General features: G+C 41.7%; 1 protein-coding gene across 1 annotated transcript; it reads left to right on the top strand.

Moving 5' to 3' along the window:
* Nucleotides 1-162: 162 nt before the first annotated feature.
* LOC115782457 (protein-glutamine gamma-glutamyltransferase 2) lies at nucleotides 163-26,458 on the top strand. Its single transcript, XM_030732635.1, has 18 exons — nucleotides 163-199; nucleotides 2,120-2,314; nucleotides 4,695-4,937; nucleotides 5,031-5,149; nucleotides 5,251-5,379; nucleotides 5,532-5,709; nucleotides 5,970-6,105; nucleotides 6,989-7,092; nucleotides 7,300-7,539; nucleotides 7,706-7,747; nucleotides 8,063-8,119; nucleotides 8,400-8,612; nucleotides 8,747-8,907; nucleotides 10,766-10,905; nucleotides 12,446-12,587; nucleotides 25,177-25,296; nucleotides 25,385-25,521; nucleotides 25,669-26,458. The coding sequence occupies exons 1-18, from the start codon at nucleotides 163-165 to the stop codon at nucleotides 26,456-26,458; spliced, it is 3,183 nt and encodes a 1,060-aa protein (XP_030588495.1).
* The last annotated feature ends 1,044 nt before the right edge of the window (nucleotides 26,459-27,502 follow it).

Raw genomic sequence — 27,502 nt, 5'->3', positions numbered from 1 at the left:
CCACCTGAGGGATAAAGAAAAGAAAAAAAATAGAAAGGAAACCCTGAATGGTGATTGGCTGATCAGTGGAGAGGAGGGAGAGTGAGATGTTTGACACTGGGTTGGATTACTTAAAGCATGCTTGTCATTCTTCCAGACATTTGCAATTCCAGCTGTCAAACCATGGACTACACGCAGCAGGCAATACACAACATCAATGGTAAGTACACTTTGCAAATCAAATGTAACTTTAATCTTTTATTTTTTCCTCCATAGGAACGCACGTGTTTGTGCATTTGAGCTACTTTAGGGTTTTGCTTAAGTATCGATTAATTTCCTATGATTTTACATAAAATTGGCAGGAATAAAGAAAATAATGGTAATATTCTACCAACTAATCTACATTCACGCAGTTTCTGTACGTATTTTTTGCACTATAAGGCGCACTTAAAATCCTTAAATTTTCCTCAAAAATTGGCAGTGTGCCTTATAATTCGGTGGGCCTTATGTATGAATTCTTGTTTTGCTTACTGACCTTGAACCAATTTTATGTGGTACACTGCGCTTTGGTAAGGGACGCTTAACAAACATCGACATTTTCCAGAGCGTACAAAGCGTACGACAAGACCCAGCATACGCTTTTCAAATAATGATGGCCGAGGCATCCACACCACTGCACCAGTGGTCTGCAGCAATATGGCCTCTGGTCTGGCAGATCAGTTCAAACGTCTCATTGAATTCTCTAAAATAGGCCATCATCGATTCACAAAATGACTCTACTGACAATATTAGACAGGAACAAGCTGTGAGTGCGGCGCCGCAGGTGTGGAAAGCAGCCAAAGCCGCCGGAGATAAATTCAACAGGAAGTGGAAGCATTGTTCCAAAAATAGAAACCTTACGCAGAAAACGGTGATGGATTTGGCCTGTTTTCATCTATGCTGGCCCGTATATTTGTGCGTTATCTGGCGATCAGCAGCCGGCACTGTTGCCAACTTTTGTGCAACAAAACTGGCTGTGGGCTGTCTCAAAAGTAGCTAGAATTCGCTAAAGGACGCTAAAGGTGTGTGCACTATCCCCCTCGGTGCCAAAGAGAGGTCCGGGTGCTGCCACAGCGTATGAAGGGACGCAGTACCAGCGCTGTATGTACACAAAACACAGTGACAGCGGAGTTTTCAGGTTTCACGTGTTGTGTCAAAAAGGGATTTCCTTTTTAAATGTTTTTTTTCTTTGCTTATATCGGTAAATAGACAGGTGCACGTGATTTATGAAGGGCTTATATATAAAATGAAGAAATTACTTGTTTTTACCCTCATTAACAAAGAATATATTGGAGCGTCTGTTAAGACGTTGAAGAAGATGGCCAGAGATTTCCAGCAAAGGTTGCCCTTTTATTAACAATTAAATGGTTGCTGTGTGCCGCAACCAAAACAAAACAGTAAGAACAATGAGACTGACTGGGATAATGACGAGAGGGAACCCGGCATGCTTGAAATTACCCAACTGTTCAACTCAGACACTGAAGATGAGGAATTTGATGGATTTGAGGAAGATGAGTGATTTAAAATGTGAGTGTGGTTTTCTGTATTTGTTACAACTGAATACAACATTCTGAGTTATTGTGAATGAGTTGAATAAAGGTTGACTTAACTGACGCTTTTGTTTCGCTCTACATATGTTTTATCATGCGCCTTATGACCCGGTGCGCCTTATGTATGAAAGTAGACCCGTTCACTGATATTGCGCCTTATAATGCGGGTGCGTCTTATGGTCCGCAAAATACAATAATAAATATGAATATCACAGTTGTGAAGCAGCTCACATGACAGAATGGGAAGATAGTTTTCAAAGGAACGAGCGAGAGAGGCGGCGTCGTTTAAAAGTTTGTTCAGTAAAAAGCAGCAACTTTAAATCATTCATTGCAATATTTTTCTGGACTGAATGCTGTACTTTTCTTTTTTAAAATGTTTTATTCCATAGTACCCAGCAGCAGTCAGAAAGCCTGCATTTTCTTTAACACATTGACAGCTTTGTTGAACTTCATCTCCAGACCTCCCATCTTACCTTCATATCCCCCTCCTTTCTCTAGTTCTTGATAGATCATTGTCACACTTGCTGTGGTTTGTATCATCTGTTTGCCAGGCACTCCAAAAGGCCGCTGTCGACTGAAGTTTGTCGACTTCGAGACTCGTGAAAACAGCATTTCCCATGAAACTCAGGGGCTTAGCTGTAACCACCTGGTGGTTCGACGAGGGAAACCATTCAAAGTGACGCTAAAGTCTGACAGCTGCCTGTGGAATCGCTGCACTGAGAGGCTGGTGCTGGAGGTTTGTTTAGGTATTGCAGACTAAGCATTGCATTGCTTTCTGATGTATAAAAACCAGAGTCATATTTCTTTTAAAAGTTCCTTTGCTTCACAGCAGTGCTGATACATATCCCCCAACTATTTAAATTATTTGGAATTTGAATATGTGAATAGCTGATTTTGTCAATTAGAATTAAAACAGGAAGCCTTTGTTGTGTTTATACAAGGAATAACAAAATTGCGAGTAGCTGCAAACACGCAGCCATTTACACAGTAAATATAAGAAATGTAAAAAGATACAAAAAATCACTGAATATAAAAGTATGTGAAAGGAAAGTGATAAGGTAATGACTTAATAAATGTGGTAATATTAGGCAGATGATTATTGCTGATGATGCAAGTATTACACAATGAAGTTATCAGTAATGAGAATATTGCAGAGTTTCTAATAAATTACGATGTTGCAGATCATGCAAGGACTTGCCTGCGATTATTACACAGGAGAAAATTTATTACACATGCATAGAAGAGGTGGGGGGGTAGAAAATGAGAGAGAGAGAGAGAGAGAGAGAGAGAGAGAGGGAGTCAGTGCATATTGAGTGGGAAAGAAGCTGTTTTTGAGTCTGTTTGTCCTTGATTTGAGGTACCTGTAGTGCCTGCCAGATAGCAACAGGTCGCACAGGTGAGAGTCATGATGTGAAGGGTCTTTTAAAATGTTTTTGGCCCTGCTGAGGCTTTCCAGAAATGTGCGGGTCCTGAATCTTCTAAACTATGTGGGTGATCCACTGAAGCTTCCTCCTCTCTGCTTCAGAGCAGCTCCTGGACCACGCTGTGATACAGTATGTTAGCACTCTCTGTATGGAGGAGCAGTATAAGGTCACCGGCAGCTTTTGGTCAAGGTTGTTTTTTCTGGGCACCCCCAGGAAGTAAAGTCACTCCTGTGCCTTTTAGTGACCTTTTAGGTCATCAGAGATGAAGTTACCCAGGAATTTGAAGGCTGGGACCCTCTCCCCACACTCAGCACTGATGTAGAGGGCAGCTGGGTCTGTGCTGTTCTTCCTGAAGTCAACGTTTATTTCCTTTGTTTTCCTGGTGTCAGGTTGTTTGCTCAACTGCATGCTGACAGTGTCAGGATCTCATCTCTGTAGGCAGTCTCGTCACCCTTGGAGACGAGTCCATCAACCGTGGGGTCATCAGCAAACTTGATGATGTGTTCTTGGGGTGGGCTGCACTACAGTCATGGGTGTTAAAGGCAAACAGCAGCGGACTAGCGCGCAGCGGGGGCCAAGTTTCACTGTCTAATGGTGATTTGTAAGAAAGTTGTTTATCAAAATGCAGATGCAGTCAGAAGTTTGCTGACTAGAATGTCCTTGTGCTGAAGGCTGAGCTATAGTTAATAAAAAGCATCCTCACATAGCCCCCTGAGACTTCTCTGTGGCTGAGCATAGAGCCCCCCTTGTTTAAAAGACTTAATCATCTGTACTTCTTACTCTTTTTCAATATCAGTTCATGTCTGGGAGCTTGGCTCAGGGCATTGTTTAACAGGCATAAAGTCAAGATACAGGGAAACAAGCAGCTCACAGTTATTTTTTTTGATGTTTTTGAGACGCCATTATGCTTTTTCATTTGTCTTCTCTTTACTGTGTTATGGCTCTTTCGGGCTTGTCAAAAAACTTTAAAGTCGCACAACTGGAAGTCCACGCCAAAGGAATTTCCAAAAAACAATGTTGCTGGACTGCCTGACACACCTTGTTTGCATGGGTCGCAAATATGCAGTCCAGCCATTTTTGCTCTCACATATTTGCACAATACTACCTGGGGAAAGACAGTGAGATATGTAGATATGTTTTCCATGTCAAGAACATGCTGTTATCAGTGCACACCCAACTCTACTTTATATGGGCTTAAAAGGACTTCACAATGATTTATCAGTAGTTAAAATTCATTGTTGCCAGTTGTACGGCCCATAGACTGTATATAGAAGATGGCTGTTGCCCCATAACATCACTCATTAGTTTATGGACTGCAGTTTCAAGCTCCAAGTTTAGCATTTTGGCCATGGCCAGCTGAGGAGTTAATCAGCTGCTTCATGTGAGAGAAAAGAACGATGATGACAGACAAAAGGAACAAAGAACAGATCAAACAAAGCAGGAGAGCATTAGCTTTTACTAGCTAATGTTTAATATTTGACACAGACATGTGAAGGTAGGCGGGACCCGAAAGGACTTGACAAGATGTAATAAAACAGAAAAAAAGATAATTATGATTGATAGTCAGCTATCTCTGTCATGTCTGTTATGCAGCTAAAGTGATTGAACTGAAATTTGCTAGCATTAGCTAAAACTTGTCAACATAGTATGGTGACACCCATAGACTGTACATACTTATTCTTTATTGTTCTTTACTGTACAGGTGGCCTGTACAGTAGATTCCCAGTCCTGTTCTCTGAGGAGCAGTCCAACCCACAGCCCGGTGACTGGTCAGCCACAATCTACCCAGGGAATATGCATCCCCAGTCAGTCACAATCCACATCTGCTCCCCAGTCATGTCCTCCGTGGCTCTGTATCAGCTCCTGGTCCACATAGAGAGCAAGCAGCACAGAATTAGTTCCATACTGGGAACATTTGTGCTGCTCTGCAACCCTTGGCTGAAAGGTGGGTCCACGAAGCAATACTACTTGCTGTTCTTGTCCACAGTCTGCTATCATCCTGTCGTAGACATGATTCCAGCTACCACTGCTTTTTCAGATGACCCAGTATACATGCCATTGGATGTCCATAAAGAAGAGTACATCAAAAGTGACTATGGACTGGTTTACATGGGGACCACTTTAAATGTTAGCAATCGTCCATGGGCTTTTGGTCAGGTATGTGACATCCAGAAACAGAGAACAATTGTGGGTGGTTCATGTACAATCACAGCATTGTTAGCAGGTAAAGAGCTAAATTTCTGTCTCCATGTGTGCAGTATGAGCCTGGAGTCCTGGAAGCATGTCTGAAGCTCCTCGAGGTCAGCCCACAGCACCTCAGTGACAGAAACAAAGATTATATTTTACGAGCAAACCCAGTCTACCTCAGCCGAGTGATCTGTGCTATGGTGAGAGACAATATGATACTGTAAACATGTATATTTACTAGCATGCCCACTCATTTGCTTTCACATTAAATTTCTTACTGATACTGTCATTAACATTTTTGTCTACAGTAAAAAAGAAAGTGAGGTCAATAATGTGTCTCCTGCTGGTCTAGGTAAACTGTAATGATGACCTGGGTGTTCTGGAGGGGAAGTGGCAGGGCAGCTACGAAGGTGGTGTCAAGCCTACGGATTGGAGCAGCAGTGCTGACATCCTTCTCCGCTGGGCCTCATCCAAATACAGGCCTGTGCGTTATGGCCAGTGCTGGGTCTTTGCATCCGTCCTCTGCACAGGTACTTTAAAAAACTGAGACGTGTGTTTAGGATAAGAATCCCTGGTGACATTTGTGTTTGACTGAATTATCTCCCCTGCAGAGCAGTTGCCCCGTGTCTAATGGAATTCCACATAAATCCACCTTAATTTCTCTACAATAAATCAGTGATGCCAGTATTAGTCCCCATAATAACTGCATATAGAACTTGTGTCACTGTTGCTATACGATTATTGAAAATAGAGTTTTTGAACGATATTAAAGCCTGTTTTTCCTCTCCAGTAATGAGAATTCTGGGGATTCCCTCCAGAGTGGTGACAGTTTTCAATGCAGCCCATGATGGAAATGCCAACTTGAAAATTAAGGAGTTTTACACGAGAACAGGAGACAAGCTCAACATGTCGAAGGACAGCATTTGGTTGGTGTCACTTTCTCTCAAACCATAAATATACAATTTGCATTTTTACTTCCTCAGATTTTTGGATCTCACAATTTACATTCACTGGCCATTTTATTAGGTACTGTTCAACTTAAATATCCGATCAGCCAATCACATGGCAGCACCTCGGTGTATTTAGGCATGTTGCTGTCTGAAAATGCCTTGTTGATGTCAGAGTTCATAGGGGAATGGCCAGACTGCTTCAAGCTGATGGGAAGGAAACACTGACTCAAATAACCACTCGTTGCAACCAAAGTATGCAGAAGAGCACCTCTGAAAACACATCAAACCTTGAAGCAGATGGGCTACAGCAGCAGAAGACCACACTGACCACCTCTCCTGTCAGGTTAAAAACAAGAAACTTGGACAACAGAAGATTGGAAAAATGGTGTCTGGTCTGATGAGTCTCAATTTCTGCTGCAACATCTGGATGGTAGGGTCAGAATTTGGCATAGCCAGCATGAAATGATTCAGCAGTTCAGGTGTAATGATATGGGGGATATTTTGGCGACACACTTTGGGCCCTTTAGTATCAACTGAGCATTGTTTAAATGCCACAGCCTACCTGAGCATTGTTGCTGGCCATGTCCATCCCTGTGTGATCACAGTGTAACCATCTTCTGATGGCTCACATCATCTCAAACTGGTTTATTGAACATGACAGTGAGTTCTCTGCACTCAAACGGCCTCCACAGTCACCAGATCTCAACCCAATAGAGCTCCTTTGGGATGTGGTGGAATGGGAGATTCACTCAATAAAATGACTTTTTACTACAAATAAGCTTTGTCTGGTTTCACATTAACTTTACTGCTGTTTACAGTAAGTGTCTGCGGTTATCTATACTTGTGTTACCTCTTGCAGGAACTTCCATGTGTGGGTGGAGTGCTGGATGAGGAGACCAGACCTTGGTGTGGGGTGTGATGGCTGGCAGGTAGTAGACCCAACACCCCAGAAAAAGAGTGCAGGTACATAGAGGTGGCCCTCAATATGATTCTGTTTATTGACTGGATTAATTTTAAATATAACAAAGTAAAGGACTTTACAACATATACCTGTCAAAACTTTATATGTGACAAAACAGTGTCCTTCTTGAGGTGGAAAATAATGATATAATGGAAAAGACATATGAATGATGCTGGCTGATATTTCTCAATAAACACATTTATCCTCAGGGATATTTTGCTGTGGCCCTTGTCCGGTAGCTGCAATCCAGGAACATTGCTTGGCCGCCCGATATGATGCCCCATTCATCTATGCCTCTGTCGATGCTGATGTCACAAGGTTTATTGTGCACAATGGTCTGGGGGTGGGAAGGACAGTGGACACTGAGTGTGTTGGACAGCTGATCTACACCAAAAGCATCGGCTCAGACAAACCAGAGAATCTGACGCTGACTTACAAGGCTGGAAAAAGTAAGAGACTGTGCTCTAGCTGTGAGGCTTGCCAGAGCAAGAGATTTCTACTATAATTTTAAAAAGTTAAAGGTCTAATTAAGTCTATGTTCTTTATAAACTGTGCATGGTTTAAATGTATTATGCAGAGACAGTACAAGTAGTTTTTTCCTGTTCTTTGTTTCAGGGGAAAAACCTTCAGTCTCTGCAAGAACACTGCAACGTCCAGGTCAGTGTCTGTACCACAAAGTACCCCCAGCAGCCTTTCAGACCCCCCTCATTCCAGTGGAAATATTAATGTGTGACTCCTTTGCACAGGTCAAAAATCACATTCATTTCATATTGGTTGCCTTTTTACATAAAGGAAAAAAAAAAGTAGTAGTTACAGAAATACTCGTTTGCCAGTACCATGTAAACTACATGATAATTTTATGAGTGAACTCATATTGCATACTCAGTGGTGTTAAGATCACGTGTTCAGCAGCTTGCCTTGTCATTCTTATTCTGGTGGTTTTTCATGCTAAGTTCTCACATGCTTTGACAGCTCAGATGATGTCCTTGTGCTCTGCTTCGCGGTCCAGCACACTGGAAGATGCAGCAGGTAAGTTTTTTACTTACACTGTAAAATCCCCATTTTTGGCTTCATTTTTACAACTTTTTTGGTCATATGAAAGTACTTTCAATTTAAAAGTTCTAACTATAACAATGTGTTTTAAGCTGTATATATCAACCTTTAATTCTAAAGTGAGCGTGCAAACTGAAATTTTAGAGAGAGGTTTCCACACACTTTTCATCATCTAGGGTTTAATCCGGCACGAGCGACAGTCTAATAATACCAGCCGCAAAGCTTTCTCCTGAAACAATGTACATGTTACCGCCAGGTATAATGTCACCCGGTTTGAAGGTGACCCTAAAAATAGAAGGGGTGCCAAAACTGGGTGAGAGCATCCGCATGTGTGTGACCATTACAAACCAGTCAAGGAGCCCCAGAGTTCTGATGGAACACGTCAGCGCTCAGATGAAAGAGTACAACAGCAACCCGAATGAGACCTTCTGGAAAACACAAGGAGAGCTGCACATACAGCCGTCTGAAGGTGACTGAATACATTCACGATTGGACATATTTATATGACTGTTTGATGAATCAAATATGTGCAGATTTTTTTAGAGCCTTCACTTTGATTTGCTTTGTTTCTTCCTCCTTCCACATCCTTTACCTCGTCTCCAGTGCGAACACTCCACCACACCATCCTTTATTCTGAATATGAGTCACTCCTGGCAGGTGATGATATTGTGAACTTGGCAGTGGTGCTAAAGGACACGAGGACCAAAGAAACCTTACTGGCTGCAGAAGAGTTCAGCATAAGACCACCACAAATAACTGTAGAGGTACAGAAAGATCCATCCTCCCGGCTCTGCAGCTCACAAAGTATTATAAATCAATTATGTAGCACTGTCTTCCTTTCTCTTCCTCCTTCATCTTCCTCACTTTGATCTATTCCGTGGCTGTCAGTTGAATGTGACAGGATCAAGTTATTATTGTAATGAAGAGCAAAGTGGAAATCACATCAAAGGAGCATCCACAACAACAGTCTCCCCAACACAGTGTGGTGACCTAAATCAAATTATCTTTCACCTTATGATGCAAGTCAACTGACAATAATCTGTTGGCTTTGCAGTAAAACATTAGCAGCACAAGTACGTTTCTTTTGCAGAGATGATAAAAAAAAAAATCACGTTGCACCATATATTCATCTCTTATTTGATGATCTTCATCATACTCACTGTACTTAGTGCCAGTATACTGTAATACCAGTATCTGATAAGAATAACCTTGTCAGTCTTGGTTTTGCACCATATTTAAAACCAAGAATTGGAAACCAATATTATAAAATCCTTGTATGAGTTTTAGGCCCCGTTTACACGATGCCGTTTTCACTGGAAACAGTGTCGTTTTTCAGCCTTCCGTTTACATGATAGCGTTTTAGAAACGATCCGCGTTTACACGATGACATGTGAAACGATGAAAACGATGTAGTTCCCATGCCAGACCACAAGTTGGCGTTGGTTTTCTGTTTGCAAAGTTTGTTTACGCAAGACGCGCATGCGTGGAGTGACACAGTAGGTAGTGCGGCAAATTGTTCATTACTTACAAAACGGCCAATGTGAGAGGTTTTGTGTGGACTGATGATGAGGTTGGATCGCTGGTGCACACAACGCTGAATTACAAAACGGTAAAAACACAAGAAAAGCATAAGAAGCACTCGTGAATCCGTACTGTTTATCAATTTGCGCATGCACGGAAAACTGTGACCGTCGTAACCATAGTGCGCATGTGCGAGTCGCCCGTTTTCAAATCACCCCGGTTTCAAGTGTTTACACGAGAACGCAAGCCGGTGCGTTTCTGAAATGCTCCACTCTGGACCCCGTTTCCGAAACACATCGTTTTTAGTCCGTTGTCGTGTAAACAGAAGGGCGAAACGCATCAAAACGACAATGTTGTCGTGTAAACGCAAGGCCAAAACGCATGAAAACGATGCCGTTTCAAAATGAAAACGGTGTCGTGTAAACGGGCCCTTAGTCTCTGGAGCTTGATAAAAGGTGACTGGACTTCTTTTTGTTTCTTGAAGATCTTTCACCTCTCATCCAAAAGGTTTCTTTAGTTCTCAACCAAAAGGTGGAAAGACCCAGGTATTTAAACCCCTGTGGGCGTAGCCCCCTGGAGGTGGTTATGACCCTCTATTGTTCACGTGCACAATCACATGTGCCAAGGTGTGAAAGGAGGCGTGGGTCATGTCAATCAGTGGTATCAGATAAAACCAATATAGGACTTCGCTCCATTGTTTCATGTGATCTATTGAGGTCACTGGAACAAAGGTGTGAATGGGGGTTGAGATCATCAACCACCTCCATGGGGCTACACTCACAGGGGTGTAAATACCTGGATCTCTCCACCTTTTGGTTTGAGAACTGAAGAAGCCTTTCAGATGAGAGGTGATAGATCTTCAAGAAACAAAAAGAAGTCCAGTCGCCTTTTTTCAAGCTCCAGAGACTACTATGATCTGGATGACTGATAATCAACACAGACTTATAATTGATCTTTAATATGTTTTGCCTCATAAATACCCCATACATGTTACACATATATTTTCTTTTGATTTGCTGTGTTAAAAACAACTGTGTTAATCAGTTTTACAGGTTATTGTATCTTTTTGTGTGTGTATGTGTGATTGTGGCTGCTCTGCAGATTGAAGGAGGAGACTCTATCCAAATGAAGAAGGAGCACACAGCCCTCGTGTCTTTCACCAACAGCTTTAGCAAAGTTCTGTCTGGAGTTGTGCTGACTGTGGAGGGATGCGGCTTGCTGGCGGGCAAACGTGAGGCCGAGTAAGTGTTTCTGCAGATGGATGTGAAAAAGACACATCTCTTTATGTCTGATGTTTCGTGTCTGAGGAATGTGAACTGAGAATGAGGTCAGGTACATGTTAGCAACAGCAGGAACAAAATGTTGTCATGTATGTTTAACTTTGTGGGCAGATCACTGCACCCATGCTCACAAGCATTTTTACCAAGGAGGTTATGTTTTCGGTCGCGTTGGTTTGTTTGTCTGTTTGTTTGTCAGCAGGATTACTCCAAAGGTTACAAACGGATTTCGATGAAATTTTCTGGAGTGGTTGGAAATGACAAGAGGAAGAAGTGATTAAATTGTGGCGGTGATCCGGATCACGATCTGGATCCAGGAATTTTTTTAAGGATTCTTCACTATTGCGGGATAGGGGGATTTTAATAATTTAGCTTCTAACTGCGAAACACAAGGCACAAAAGCCTGAAAAAAAACAGAGTGTAACATAGTGACCTGTTCTATCAAACAACATAGTGAGGTGAAGATCATATCCAGATTCCGGATCTAGTGATCCCGAATGTAGAAAATTATAGGTAACGTGGAAAATCTGTTTGTGTAAATTGACAAATAAAGCTTGAGGTGTGCAACTAATGCCAAATTCTAGCTGAAGCTGTGCTGATTCAAGGTGTTAGCAGAATTTTGATGTAGCTTTAACTGCTATGGAGCTAGATTCAGACGAAGACGCCCATTATATGCAAAAACTTTTGAACCGATAAAGATCGATCTGTTCTATTAGCATATTTTCATGTCAAGGAAATCAAATATAATGGGAAGAAAAGTGGACAAATCATACTTTTTTTTGTATGACTTTTAGTAAGGGGGTGCCAGTACTCAGTAGTAGTAATAGACTTGGCACAATACTGAGGGTGGTTATGTTACAGTTCAGTGCACATAACCACTGCGTATCTAAATGCTTATTTCACAGCATTTAGATACACGTATTACAGCGTCAGTGACCCTATGGCCTTGGCGGAGGTTTGCGCTCTTTGAGTGCTTCTAGTTTAAGAATAATTTAATAATAATTTGCTCCGTATTCATACACTCTGATTTTCTTTTGGTTAGTTCTTCTTCAGTGTCTTTTTTATGGATGTGTAAGATACTGTAAAACTGTAGCCAATGGCTTTTTATTTGCACAGACACCCTAGGGAGGAATAAGTGAGCTAACAAGGGAGGAGATTCTACAGAAATAATGTATCTTGTTAAGAGGTTTGGCATTAGCTTTGGGCTTGATAAAGAGGAGGAGTGAGGTCTGGGAGCCAGAAAGATCTCTGTACCTGGCAAAGGATTCCTTCAAAAAGTGGTAGTATTAATCAAAATTCATCATCCACACACATGGAGATATTAGGATCATTTTGTACTGTGGGATGGAAAATCCCTCTCCAATTTCCTCTTTATTCAGTATCTACTATTACTACCTGCTTTTACTTGTGCGAAAAATGAGATCTCTGAGCTCTGGAGATATACTGCGCATGTCTTTGTGGGAGGTGAAAAAGGTACATTTCTCTGCTCTGCTCTGTCTCCCAGGTTGGTTTTCCTGCAGCCAGGCAAGAAGATTGAGAAGAAGGTGTCCATCATGGCTACTTCATCTGGCACCAAACTGCTGATGGCCACTCTGTCACACAGCAACAGCCCCAACATCATTTCCAGGTGCTACCACAAAGTCTCCGTCACAACAAAATGACTGTGAAGACTTCGTCATCTGAAAACAGAAAAGATCTTCTTTAAGCTTTTGAATGTATAATTTATGTTTTCATTTTAATTATTAATATTAATTTCATCATGAACACACCTCAAGTGAAGATGTAAAGTTTACAGAAGCTGCTGAGTTTATAATATTTTATATACCACTTTATGGACTGTATGTATGAACATGCAGTATTTGGGTTGCCCAGTACATGATTATTATACTGTACCTCTGTTTTCTGTAAGTAAATACAAGGGATGCCACAGCTTTTCTTCATTTAACACATGCAAGCTATTTATATTGAAATACAGTCCATAAATGTACATGGATTAGCCACATATGATATCTGCATCACGGAGATGGCAAAATTTAAGAACAAAATCCAAAAACTGATATTGACTCATCTGCTCTTTCACGAAGTAAAGGAACTCAAGGTGTGTGGTCCAATTATTATCTTAATCCTATTTTTTCTGGCTGATTGTTGATTATAGCCAACAACACGTTCAGCACATTCACCACACCCATCAGATCCATGAACCAGGATTCATCTACCATCAAGCCGGTTTGACTTTATTCAAACAGGAGTGTTTAAAACTGAGCAGATGTCAGCGTTGCAAGAATAAATAATACAGACTGTATGGAAATTATTCTAAAAATGTTTAAATTAAAACAGTTTTAACTCAAACTAATGATGTAATATGTGGATTATTTTTTTTTAAAGTGATTCATTACCTTATGAATAAACTTGCAGTTTTCCATATCATCCCACAAAAGGTTTACTTTGCTTTTCTGTCTGTGGGATAGGGTGTAGTCTTTTTTTTTCTTTGTACAAGTAAAATGTAAACAGATAGGCTTGGCCTATCAGAAAGCTGAAAGACTTGATAATTTAAAGAGGCAGAGGTGAAGGTATCTTCACTTTTTTGTCTCTAATACAGGGCAAAAAAGTACATATATCACTAATAGAATATTTCACAACCAGTAACAATTTAAAATATTGGTAGGGTGATTTAAATACATTAGTAATACTCTGTATTATTTCTACGTTGACTTTTGCATGTAAAATTGGTTGATTTCCTTTTTTTGATACGAGCCTGGATTGAGCTGCATTGCTGTAACACAAAACCACCACCAGGCGGCAGCAGTGGCTTTTCCAATTGTGTCTGTCTACAGTCTGCCTCCATGCAACTGTTTATTTAATACAAGAGAATAAAGGTTATTTCTTTCATGTTTCTTTTGAGGTTCTTTTCATTATTTTCCCCACCCTGGCTTTAATATCTTAAGACAAGGAAAAGTTGAGCTTGAGATGCAAATAAGAGGCTGAGAATTTAGGCAGCTAAACCTACCATTGTCTGTTTATTATTATTATTATTATTATTATTATTATTATTATTATTATGTGGAGGGTATAGATTCAGAGCAGAAAAACCCATTTATCATCAAAGGTCCCTGGTATAGGTGAAGTTTAATTTTTGACATTAGTTTCATTTTGAGCTTCCTGCAAGACACATTAAGAAAGAAAAACCTGGGAGATTGTAAGAGCGTCTCACTCCTTATGCTGTTCGGAAACAGGTCCATTAGCCTGTATAACTTTACCCAGTGAGCTTTCCCTGTCGGTATGATGGGCTTCTAAATGGAATAATATAGAAAATCTTGTCTGAGTTTGGGCATTTCATTTCAGGCAGTGCTGGGAGATTAGGAGATGCTTTACACATAAATACGTTGTGTCTGTACGGGTGCAGCCTTTAGATGAGGAGTGTTTCAAACTAAAGGATTTCCGGCTGACGTGCGTACTGAACAGCTTGTGATCTCACCTCGGTGTCAGAGATTGAGGCAGAGGCGTTGGCAGACGGAGACGATAATCAGACTCCACACTTGCTGATTTCCAGACAAATTAAACGTCAGGGGAAAGCAGGGAGCGGGACCGCTGGGCTGCTTTGGAAAGCTGAGGCTATCATAAATTATTAATGGCTCCCCGTCACGGCCTCCCTCTCATCATCCCTCCCTTTTCAGCCATTCCCTTTCCTCATCCATCCCTCCCTTTTTGAAAAAATATTCCTTTTTTTTGCCTGTCACCTTATTCCATGCCTCCTTCCTTCCACCTTTTGTCAGTTCATATCTGTCGTCCCTCCTCTCTGCCTTCTTCTTGACTTCACTGATTTTCATCCCTCCCATCCATCTGCTCTTCATTACCATCTCCCTTGTTAATCTTGATCACTTTTTCCTCCTCTGAATATCCTCTCCTCATCCCTCCTTCCTGCTCACCATCTTGCTTTCCATCCTTCCTCTCTTTATCTCTTCTTCTTTCTTCTGATAACATTTTGTCTTGTGCTTCCCCCAAGTTTTTTTTTCCCCTTCATCACATCCTCCCTGCCTCCCTCACTGCGCCATCCTCTCTGCTCCTCGGCTTTGTTCTGTCTTTTCGCCTTTGACACATGTGAAATGGACCCGTGTGATTTCGCACTGATTTTTCTGTTTTTGCAATAGTGCCAAAATATTTCAATAATAAAAACAGAAAGCCTCATTATATACATACACCTGGTGGGTGCCCCCTCTCTCTCACTCTTTTCTTTTCAAGAAAGCAGAAAGATCCTTAAGAAATAAAATACAACCTGGCACCGCAGACACCACTGTTTTAATACAGAAGACTGTGGGATGTGCTGGACAAACAAGTCTGATCCATGGAGGCCCCACCACGCAACTTACAGGACTTAAAGGATCTGTTGCTAACATCTTGGTGTAGATACCACAGCACACCTTCAGGGTCTAGTGGAGTCCATGCCTGAACAGGTCAGGGCCATTTTGGCAGCAAAAGAGGGACCAACACAATGTTAGGCAGGCGGTCATACTGTTATGGTTAATCAGCATATATGATTATTTGTGTTATTTAATTAAGAAGTTATTAAACCTGTTGATTCAGAATCCAGTGTTGTGTTTGCTGGGATGCTCCACGTGGACTTTTGATTGACTACACAAACTTTTACCCTTTACAAACATTATAAAGCCCAGGCTGACATTCTAGGAATTTTCATTCCCACTGGACACTTCTGCACATCACCGTTTACGCCTGGTGCAGTTACATTCAGAGCAAAGTAGGTGCAACAAGGTGGGAAGGGCACAGGAGCCTTTTTTCACCAACGATTGTGCAGGTGCGCTGATTTACGACCATTAATGGTGCAGGTGATAACAAAGGAGAACAGGATTTGCATCCTGTTACCAACCTGAAGAAACTTCCCACGCACAGACATTATGGAAAAGAAGAATTTTCAAATGCATCCACCCTCCAGTATGTGCTGGGTTGGCTCGCTGTGCCTCAGCTTTAGACCCTCTTTTTCTCTCCTGCTACTGGCTGGTAAATTTGAGAGCCTCCAGGCCCGTGACATTTACTACATCTTAGAGACCCTTCCCGGCAGAAAGCACTGAATGTAAACTTGGTAGGCAAGAAACCAATAATCTGCTATGCTGCCTGCAGATTTTGTCTGCTCTAATTTTCTTCTGATGGAAATTACCCCAACCTCTGCTACACAAGAGTGCTGAAATAAATAGGCACTGGTTCAGAAAAGGCTGTGCACCACACCCCACTGTACTGGTACCAGCATTTGACTGTGGAAGACTTACAAAGCTAGTTGAAATTAGCCTGCTGTCTTTGTGCTGGCCACTTTATGTAAGATTTCTTTTTTCTTTTTGCTGCTAGAAAAGCATTAAAGTCTCATGAGTTCTGGCCTAAATGTTGCATATTTATATTCATGGGATTATTTTCTTAGTTGAGGTTGCATTTCTAAATGTTAGAAGCTCTTTAAAACAAACAAACACGTGAAAAATTCGATCTTCAGTCAATAGTGAAAGCTCACAGTGAATTTTACTTTTTTGGCATGTTTTGATCAGATCCTCTGGGGTTTACTTTGAGATTAAGAAGCATTCACACAGAAAGAGACTTGCACAGATGTGCTCACTGAATCTTTTACCAGCAACAGACAGAAAACTGTTATGTAGGTGTTTTGTCAAAGTATTATGAACAAAATAATTTTTGAATAATTGCCCTATATTTATATTCTCAGTTAGCAGTACTGTCTGAAAAACAAGTCGATGTCATGTTATAATAAAGAAAATTGCATTATTATCTTTAAAGGTGTACAATTAGGGTGAACTCGGGTAAAATTGGCCATTTAATGTTTGAGTGTCTCAGCTCTTTAAAAATTAACAGATAGTTGACATTTAGCATTTTTTTTTATTGATCTGAGGTCGCTAATATGGGCAAGGCTGTCATGGCCCCTTCTGTCAGGTGCAGCACCTCCCTTTTCTCACCGGCCCTTCCTCTCTCTTGATGCTCCATTTCTCTCCCCTGTCTGTGTGAGTGTGGGCTAGTGTTATTAACCAATCTGTTTCAGTGGCAGGCGTGGCCTCTAGAAACCCTGGCCAGGCACACCTGTCATCCATCTGCAGGCAGAGCAGTAATTAAACTTGGTGTTCACTACTACTCTTTTCAAGACCGTTAACCTGCTGGTGTGGTAGCATTGTGCAGGTATTTTGTTACTCATCTGTTCATTCAAGTTCATTCTAGTGATGGGCAAAGCGAGGCTTTGTGAAACACTGAAACATTACCACATCAGTGACACCTACTGGACACTTTTGCTACTGCCATCAAGGCCCATATTCATTGTTCTGGCTCTCCGTCTGGCAGCTTTAGAAAGCAGAATCATGGTCTGGATGCTCTGTTGTGCCAAACACATTTACTTTGCCAAGAAGAGCTCTATAGACTCTCTATAGGCTCCTTTTGTTAGTCTTTTTTTTATTTGTATATTTATGATTCACATTAGCATCCATGTGGTCATACAATGCCAGAGCTGGCTGGTGAGGAGTGGGGCAGGTTAACAAAAAGAGAGGTGAAGCGATAAAGGGAGGATGTCAAAGGGAAAGAAAAAGGGGCAGAAAGAGAGAGAAAAAAGGGGGAGAATGGGAAAAAATAAATAAATAAAAAAGACAATGCACAAGTAAAACGCAATGGGTTGTCAACTGCTGCATCTGTAAAAAAACAAAAAATGGATACACAAACCAACATATGATTTTGCTGTCTCTCTTACACAGAACACACACACCAAGAATACCTGTTCAATCAAATTCAACACTTTGATCTGCTGAGAAACTAAAGCGATTTCCACGTCGCCTTCATTAAGCCGAAGGTCAGTAAACATAAATGTTTAAATGAATCCAGTTTAAAGTTTCAGAGCTCTGATGTGCAGCCGCCACTTTATAAACAAACAGCAGCACTGAGAGTGCAGCCAATCATAAAATAATTAACTGGAATTAAAATGTTTGCATGTTTTTTTTACAGCTCCGTGTGCTAAATCACCAGATTAAGGATTTGCTCAGGCATTACTCGTGTGTCCTCTTTTACAGTGTTACATCTCACTGGGATATTTTTTATGTTCTTTATAGATTTTTATTTGATAAGCATATTGATAATGTCTCAGGAATAGGTGGCACTCATAGGGATCATTTTCTGTGAAAGAAAAGTCAGAGATTGATCAGCTGCTTTCAGCTCCACCCCTTTCATGTGAACAAGTGGGGAGAAATCCTGCATTAACTTAGCGAGTTGATAACGGAGTCCAGATAATGGAAAGATACCCCGGGTATGTTAAACTGGCTTCATACGGTAGAGCTGGTCTGGTCTTGCACATGGTGGTGGAGAGGTTGGAATGGAAGAAATTATTTATATTATTAATATTTTGTTTTATTTTGTTTACATACTGTACCTGCCTTACATTTTCCCTTCTAAGTGTGATGCTTGTTTCCGTGTGCTTGACTATGTCTGTGTGTGACGGAGAAAGGATGTCCGCCAGAGAAGGGCCAGAAAAGTAGATTAGTTGATTATTAAATTTTTCATGAAACTGATGTTTTAATGCGCTGTTACATCATGATAATAATAATTTAATACATTAAGATAAGATAAGATAAGATAAGATAAAACTTTAATGATGACAGCAGCTCAGTACAGAGAAAAATGAAAAGGATGAGTAAAAACAAATGAACTAAACTAGAATAGAATAAAATAAAATAGAAAAACTATACACATATACATAAGCATTATATACATAAAATATATATATCAATATCAATACACACATGTACTACATGTACACACATATACACACACATCAAAACACTATATACAGATGATCTTAAAACATCTTACATTTGTTTGAGGTTTCACTTTGCAGTTTGACTGACCCATTTTTGCTAATTAGTCGGCCCATTTTACTTCAAAAAATGTGTTTTTGATATTTCAAAAACTGTAAGGACAATACAATAACTCTACACAAAAGCACTAAACAAACCTTTAAATGCCAGACATAGTTTCCCCCTTAGTGTCCCTTGGTGCTGGTTTAAATCTGGTAAATCCTGTAAAAAAAAAAAGCAAAACAAAACTCGTCCTTTCTCTGCTCTTAACTCCATTTGCGCAGCCCTTAAGCTTTTGTTCTCCCTTTTCTTCTCCATCACTTTCATTCACATGTTAAATGCTAACATTGGTGACAACCTCTTATCCCCACCATCTTGAAACCTGAGAAGCAGAAGTTTGTAAACTTGCTTCTGCAGTTTGACAAGAGAGGGAGCAGCCAGAGAGACCATTGATAGATGGGCATTTGATGGATTCCACTGAACAGATGGAACAGCTGCAAAGCCTTGAAGTGGCCATCCATTCTCAAATTCATGTGCGCAAACTGAGACAGGATTAGTAAGGCACCTTTGCGCACAGTTCTGAGCTACAAGTTCGACTCTGTTATGGCAAAAAGAAAAAAACCAATAAAGATTCATTCAGGAATCAGTGGGGCTAAATGGACTTGTCCAAATGTTATTTGAAAGTACAGGCCTCCTCATTACAGCCTATAAAATATGAGAGAATTCTAGTCAAATTGCTCCGAGCTATTGCACAGCACTGAGATAATTTTTCACAGTATTGTAATGGTCTCTAACTACTTGTAGTGCTCTCTGTCTTTGCGCTTTCAGTCACACACATGCAGGTTCGCACACATGCGCGCGTCTCGATCTCGATCAACAACCCCTGCGAGCTGCAATAAAGGCGGTGCTGATAATTATGATAATGAATCTAGCTTCTGTCTGGCATCTATTGTCACCTGGTAATGAGTTTGTCCCGAAGGTCACTGCTGTAATAGCTCATTAGCAACGCTGGCTAATGCTGCACGGTGATGTAGCCCTCGACTGCTGGAGGTGCACTGGTCAGTGAGGCTATTTGTTTGCTGTAGCAGCTGAACTGCAGCTTGCCTGGACTGTCATTCAGTGTTGATCAGTGTGGGTTCGGTTAATGCTGTGGAAGAGTGTGTGTGTGTGTCTGCATGCGTGCGTGCGGACTAACGGCTGTGTGCATACATGTTTGTTTGGCGGTTTAGGCGCATGTGTGAGCACTTTGTACAGCGACCCAGAGGTGTAATTTTTTCGGTGCTCAACAAAAACACACACAAATAAAATCAAATACAAAAAAATATTAACAAATTAAAGTGAAAAAAGAATCAATACAATTATTGATTAAAATGTATTACAAAATATCTGCTGAATACTCGCCAGTGGCTGGTGATAAATATCTTTATGGACGGTTCTTAAATCTGCCTGAGAGGCATCAGATTATTCAGCCAGGAATGAACATTTCTGCAACCAGAACCTCAGTGTTGCAACTGCAAGAGTGGCTGACCTTGCTAGTTGGGCTGAGTGCGGATATTGCAAATGATAAGTTTGGTCAACCAGAAGCTGCCCCTGGGTTGTTTCAAGGATCTCTCTGGATCCTGGGCACACCAACGGGCCTCAAGATAAAGCAGTGAACTTGTGTCTTCTCCTTGACTACTGAGGAAGCCAGAGGTGGCATCTCAACATCCAAAAGGAGAGTGGCACTTTCAGTCACCACTACCTGATCCTTCATTAGCTTCACTAACACCTCAAATTTGGGCACTGTAAAATGCAGCAAAATTAGCACACTCACAATATAACACTAAGTCACCATATACTCTTAATTTAGTAAGAATTTAAACACAGTGCCATGTAAGTCTCAGTTTCCAAAGCCTGTATCTCCTGCAATTATCACCCTTTCTAAACAGCAGATTAAAAAAAAACATTTGTAATGACTTTGTCACCTGCAGCCACAGTGGGTAGCTCTGCATGAGGGCTCTTCAACTCCAGGCCTCGAGGGCCGGAGTCATGCAGGTTTTAGATGTGTCCGTGATCCAACACACCTGAATCAAATGGCTGAATTACCTCCTCAGTATGCAGTCAACTTCTCCAGAGTCCTGCTAATGACTTCTATATTTGACTCAGGTGTGTTGGATCAGGGACACATCTAAAACCTGCAGGACAGGGGCTCTCGTGGCCTGGAGTTGAAGAGCCCTGCTCTACATGTTGGATTTGGCAGCGTTTTACGGCGGATGCCCTTCCTGATGCAACCCCAAAAGGGGATCCATCAAAATTCAGTGTGAAAATCCAGTTTGATATTGTTATCTACTTCCTAAGGACTTCTTAAATTCTGTAATGAATTCTCCAATCTCAACTATTGCTGTCAAATTTAACAAGACCATTTTGGTAGGTTACTTTAATTTACACACTTACATTTACATTTACACATGCAACATGTTAATGGTCCCACACATAATGGTGGGAACACTCTGGATATGGTATTTACTCTTGGCCTATCTATAAACATCCTACATATGTCTGATATACTCATTTTTGACACAGTTTTTCACAGGTCTCTTCCCAAGAGCAAATTGCTCAGTCTCGCATCTCTAATGAGAATTCAGCAGCTCGGTTTTCCCCTCTCTTTTCTAACAGCTAATTTTTCAGCTATTGGTGACTTAGTTAATTGGTTTAATAGTCTATGTTCATCAGTTCTTGATAATGTAGCCCCTTTAAAAGCCAGATTAACCCAAATTGTCAATCCTTAATAAACAGGTTCCACTGGGATCAATGATTATATTTATTGTCACAGGAGAGAGTATAGAAAGGCTGAATAGAAAAACAGAAATCTCTATGTTCACTGCCTTCACATGAAGGATTAATCAGTTAATCAAGCTCAACCAACTCATAAAAGATGCAAGAACATCTTATTTTTCTGGTTTGTTTAACAAATCTCTCCAGCGTGTTCTGTGCCTGCCCCGGGGCTTCCTCCGGTAGGACATGCCCGGAACACCTCATCAAGGAGTGCCTAAAGCACCTCAACTGGCTCCTTTCGATGTGGAGGAGTGGTGGCTCTATTCCAAGCCCTCCTGAATGGCTGAGCCTATCCTCACTCTATATCTAAGGCTAAACACCCTTCAGAAGAAGCTCATTTCCTCCACTTGTATCAACAGTCTCATTCTTTCACTCACTACCCATTGCTCGTGACCATAGGCAAGGATAGGAATGTAGACTGATAAATTGTCAGCCTTGCTTTCATGCTCAGCTCTCTTTTCACCACTTTTCTTACTGACAACCATGGCCTTGAGGCACTAATTCTCATCTCAGCCACTTCACAATTGGCCATGAATGAACAGTGTATTCTGGAGGTCATCACTTGATGAAACCAAAAAAAAGACATCATCTGCAAAAAGAACAGCTGAGATCCCGAGCCCACCAAACCAGACACCCTCCATCCCTTGGTGGCACCTAGAAATTTTGTCCATAAAAGTTATGAACAGAATCAGTGACAAAGAGGAACCTGGTGAAGTCCAACACCCACCGAGAATATATCTGACTTTTTACTGACGATGTGGTCCAAACTCTCATGATAGTTTTACAGGAACCAGATAGCCTGTAACAAAGGATCTGATATCCCGTACTCCTGAAGCACTCTCCAGAAGATACCCCAAGGGATGCAGCTGGGCAAATGCACACTCAAATATCCTTGAGAGGATGGAGAGCTAGTCCAGTGTCCCATGGATGAAAACTGCTTTGTTCCTCCTGAATCCAAGGTTTAACTAACAAACTCTCCTCTCCAATATCCTGGCATAGACCTTCGCAGGGAGACTGAGAAGTGTGATCTCCCTGCCAGAGCCTGACTAAAAGTTTTGCTCTATGGCCTTATCGGACACCTTTCACACCCTGCTCCTCTTTTTACCTGAGTGTCCAGAACATATGGCTACAGATCTGATGATTCAATTCAATTAAATTTTATGTATATATAAATCACAAATCACAGCAAACAGTCACCTCAAGGCTCATAAATAATGATGATACAATTACAAAATCGACCACTGACTTGCAGCCTAGGGTGTCCTGGTGCCACGAACACTTATGGACACCCTTATTTTGTCTTTATCATGGACAAATTGTGGTTAGCACAGAAGTCCAGCAACAAAATAACTCTTGGGTTCAGGTCAGGCAGGCCATTTCTTCCAGTCACACTCCTCCAGGTCACACTGTCATTGCTCACATGAGTGTTGAAGTCCCCCAGTAAGAAAGTGGAGTCCTCAGATGAGGCATCTAAAATGAGCCATCTTCCACTATCCAACTCAGGGAAAGTTGGGTAGGCATAAGTGTAGATGAAAGTCAGGCCCCATTCCCCGACTTGAAGGTGTGCCCTCACTATCTGGCCTGAGAAATTTCAGCAGTGTTCATAGTGGCAGTTTATGTCCCCCAAAAGCTAAAGCGAATATACAGTGGCTTGCAAAAGTATTCACACCCCTTGAACTTTTCCATATTTTGTCACATTACAACCACAAACATAAATATATTTCACCGGAATTTAATGTGAAAGGCCAACACAAAGTGGTATACAAATGTGAAGTGGAAAGAAAATTATAATGTACATGATTCAAAACATTTTTTACAAATAAAAAACTGAAAAGTGTGGTGTGCAGAAGTATTCAGCCCCCTTTTCTCTGAGTGCAACCAGTTGCATTCAGAAGTTTCCTGATGACTGCTAATGACTAAAAAGAGTCCACCTGTGTGTAATCTAATCTCCGTACAAATACAGCTGCTCCGTGATGGCCTCAGAGGTTGGTTCAGAGAAGATTGGGGAGTAAACAGCATCATGAAGTCCAAAGAACACAGCAGACAGGTCAGGAATAAGGTTGTGGAGAAGTTTAAAGCAGGCTTAGGCTATAAAAAGATTTCCCAAGCTTTGAACATCTCACGGAGCACTGTTTAATCCATTATCCAGAAATGGAAAGAGTATGGCACAACTGTAAACCTACCAAGACAAGGACGTCCACCTAAACTTACAGGCCGAACAAGGAGAGCACTGATCAGAGATGCAGCCAAGAGGCCCATGGTGACTCTGGACGAAATGCAGAGATCCACAGCTCAGGTTGGGGAATCTGTCCACAGGACAACTATTAGTTGTGCACTGCACAAATGTGGTCTTTATGGAAGAGTGGCAAGAAGAAAGCCATTGTTAAAAGAAAACCATAAAAAGTCCTGTTTGCAGTTTGTCAGAAGCCATGTTGGGGACACAGCAAACATGTGGAACAAGGTGCTTTGGTCAGATGAGACCAAAATTTAACTTTTTGGCCAAAATGCAAAACGCTATGTGTGGTGGAGAATTAACACTGCACATCACTCTGAACACACCATCCCCACTGTCAAATATGGTGGTGGCAGCATCATGCTCTGGGGCTGCTTCTCTTCAGCAGGGACAGGGACGTTGGTCAGAGCTGATGGGAAATTGGATGGAGCCAAATACAGGGCAATCTTGGAAGAAAACCTGTTGGAGTCTGCAAAAGACTTGAGACTGGGGTGGAGGTTCACCTTCCAGCAGGACAATGACCCTAAACATAAAGCCAGGGCTACAATGGAATGGATTCAAACCAAACATATTCATGTGTTAGAACGGCCCAGTCAAAGTCCAGACCTAAACCCAATCAAGAATTTGTGGCAAGATCTGAAAACTGCTGTTCACAAACGCTTTCCATCTAACCTGACTGAGCTTGAGCTGTTTTGCAAAGAAGAATGGGCAAAAATTTCAGTCACTAGATGTGCAAAGCTGGTGGAGACATACCCTAAAAGACTTGCAGCTGTAATTGCAGCAAAAGGTGGTTCCACAAAGTATTGACTCAGGGGGGCTGAATACTTTTGCACACCGCACTTTTCAGTTTTCTATTTGTAAAAAATGTTTTGAATCATGTATAATTTTCTTTCCACTTCACAACTGTATACTACTTTTTTTTGGTCTTTCACATTAAATTCCAGTGAAATATATTTATGTTTGTGGTTGTGACAAAATATGGAAAAGTTCAAGGGGTATGAATACTTTTGCAAGCCACTGTAGCTCTTACGGAGCTATATGATAGCATCAGCTTGCTTGAAAACAAACATCCAGAACTGTATGTGGTGGCAGTGGATTTTAACTGTGTGAAACTGCAGGACACTCTCCCCATGTTCCACCAGCATGTTAACTTTACCACTCGGGGTGAAAACACCTTAGACAAAGTGTTCACAAACATACAAAGAGTGCACAGAGCCCCCCCCCCATCTCGGTGCCTCAGGATACTGCTAGATCCTGCTAGCCCTTGCATCCTGTACAGTGTCAAGGAGCAGAAGCACATTAACAAAGACCATCTTTGTGTGGCCTGAGGGTGCAGTGTCTGTGCTTCAGGACTGTTTTGAGACCACAGATTGGCAGATATTTGGGGTTGCAGAAGCATCAGGGGACAATGTGTACTTAGACGAGTGCACATCATCTGTCCTGGGCTACATCAGGATGTTCATGGAGGAGGTGACCACGTCTCCATAGGTCTAAACAGAACCCCTGGCTAAATGCAGAGGTGCACTCCCTGATGAGAACCTGTGATGCTGTGTTCAAGGACGACAACAAAGCAGCACTCAGAGCAGCTAGGAAATACCTGTCGATGGATATAAAGAAAGAAAAGTCCACATATGCCCTCAAGATCCAGGGCCATTTCAACACACATGACCCACAAAGCACGTGGAAGGTCATCAGGTGCATTACAGACCACAAGAAGCGGGATACACAGTGCCCCAATGACCCAGCGCTCCCCAACACCTTGAATTCTTTTTTATTTTCGCTTTGAGGCCTCAAACTCCACCACCTGCTCCTGACTTACCCCCTCCCCTGACGAAACTCCAGCCATCAGAGTAACAACTGCAGAGGTGAGGAGAACATCTGGAAGAGGAGATCCCTGATGGGGTCCCAGGGGTTTTTAGAGACTGTGCACACCACATCATGCCTCAAGACGTCAGCCATCATCTCCGTGCCAAAAACCTCTTCAACATCATGCCTCAATGATTACCACCCTGTTGCACTCACCCCTGTCATTATAGTGCTTCGAGAAGTTGGTGATGAGGAACTCGATGTAGTGGAGGACTCCCACCAGTATGCATACAGGCAGAACCAGTCCACAGCCAACGCCATTGCAGCTCTCACTCACCTGGAGTACAAGGACTCCTACATGAGGCTGCTATTCCTGAATGTCAGTTCTGCATTTAACACCATCATCCCAAAGAAACCAGTGTGGACACCAGCTGGCAGCACTGGGAACCTCCTCATCCTTATGCAGCTGGATTCTAGGCTTCCTGATGTGCAGGTCACAGAGGGTCAAAATCAACGACAACACATCCTCCACCATCATCCTGAACACTGGCTCTCCACAGGGCTGTGTGCTCAGCGTACTGCTGTACATGCTAATGACCCACAATTGCAGAGTCTCGTAGTGAAGCTTGCAGATGACACAGTGGTGGCTGGTCTCATCAGCCACAGGGACGAGTTAGTGTACAGGCGGGAAGTAGAAGACCTGACATGCTGGTGCAAAGACAACAACCTCATCATCAGCATTCAGAAGACCAAAGAAATTGTGGTGGATTTTTGCAGGACTGGTGCAATTTCCCCTCCTCTCTATATCGAGGAAACAGCAGTGTAAATGGTCCCTTCCATCAAGTACCTCGGTGTACACCTCACCAACACACTCACCTGGCGCACCAACACCACAGCTGTCATTAAGAAAGACGACAAATGCCTATACTTCCTGAGGACGTTGAAGACTAAAGACAGACATCCTCAGGTCCTTTCACAGCTGTGTGGTGGAGAGTGTCATCACCATCTCCCTCACTGTGTGGTACGCTGGGTGCATGGTGGCAGAGAAGGAGGCACTGCAGAGAGTGGTTAAGTCTGCACAGAGAACCATCAGGTGCAGCTTACCACCGATCAGGGACATGCACACCACCAGATCCAGGGAAAGAGCTACCTGCATCCACCGTGACCCCACCCAGTCCTCACACAGACTTTTAAACCCTCTCCTTTCCAGAATGAGGATATGCTGCATCCCGGCAAAAACATCTAGACTGAAAAAATAGCTTCTACCCAGATACAGTCAGACCACTGAACCGTTCCACCGCCATAGACTGAATATGTACCCCATAAACTACACATATCAAAACAGTGTCCCCTAATGCCCCACACTGCACACACTTGTCACTTTAAGAACACTGCTGTCACTTAAAAATCCATGCTGCTATTCTTTCATTGTCTTATAACCACTACACTTTAAAACATTTCAAGTTGGTGCTGCTATAGTAGAATGATGCTATACCTAATTTAGTTTTAGTTTAGTTTGGTGTATTCTTATTTTATTTTACTTATCCTAGTTTATTAAATATTTATTTATTTTAATTCTATTTTATTTATTATTCTAAGTTCGACCTACCACATACACCAAGACTTGAGAAACTATATTTTGTTCACATTATGTCTCATAGTCTGACTGACTATAAAGCTGAGTCTGAGTCATGGAAGTGAAAAAAATTAAGAAAATATGAGCTGCTGCTTAAGCCTTTTAGGTTTCTGCGTGTTCGTTTATCGAACAGGAATGACACAAAACAACGAAATAAGGAGTCCAGTTATTACATTTAATTAGCCATTTGTCACAGTTTACAGATTAATCTGGGTCAGAACTGCACGCCATGCC

The sequence above is a fragment of the Archocentrus centrarchus genome, chromosome 7 (genome assembly GCF_007364275.1).
Source record: "Archocentrus centrarchus isolate MPI-CPG fArcCen1 chromosome 7, fArcCen1, whole genome shotgun sequence".
NCBI classification, from domain to species: Eukaryota; Metazoa; Chordata; class Actinopteri; order Cichliformes; family Cichlidae; genus Archocentrus; species Archocentrus centrarchus.
This window is presented reverse-complemented; position numbering and strand designations above follow the sequence as displayed.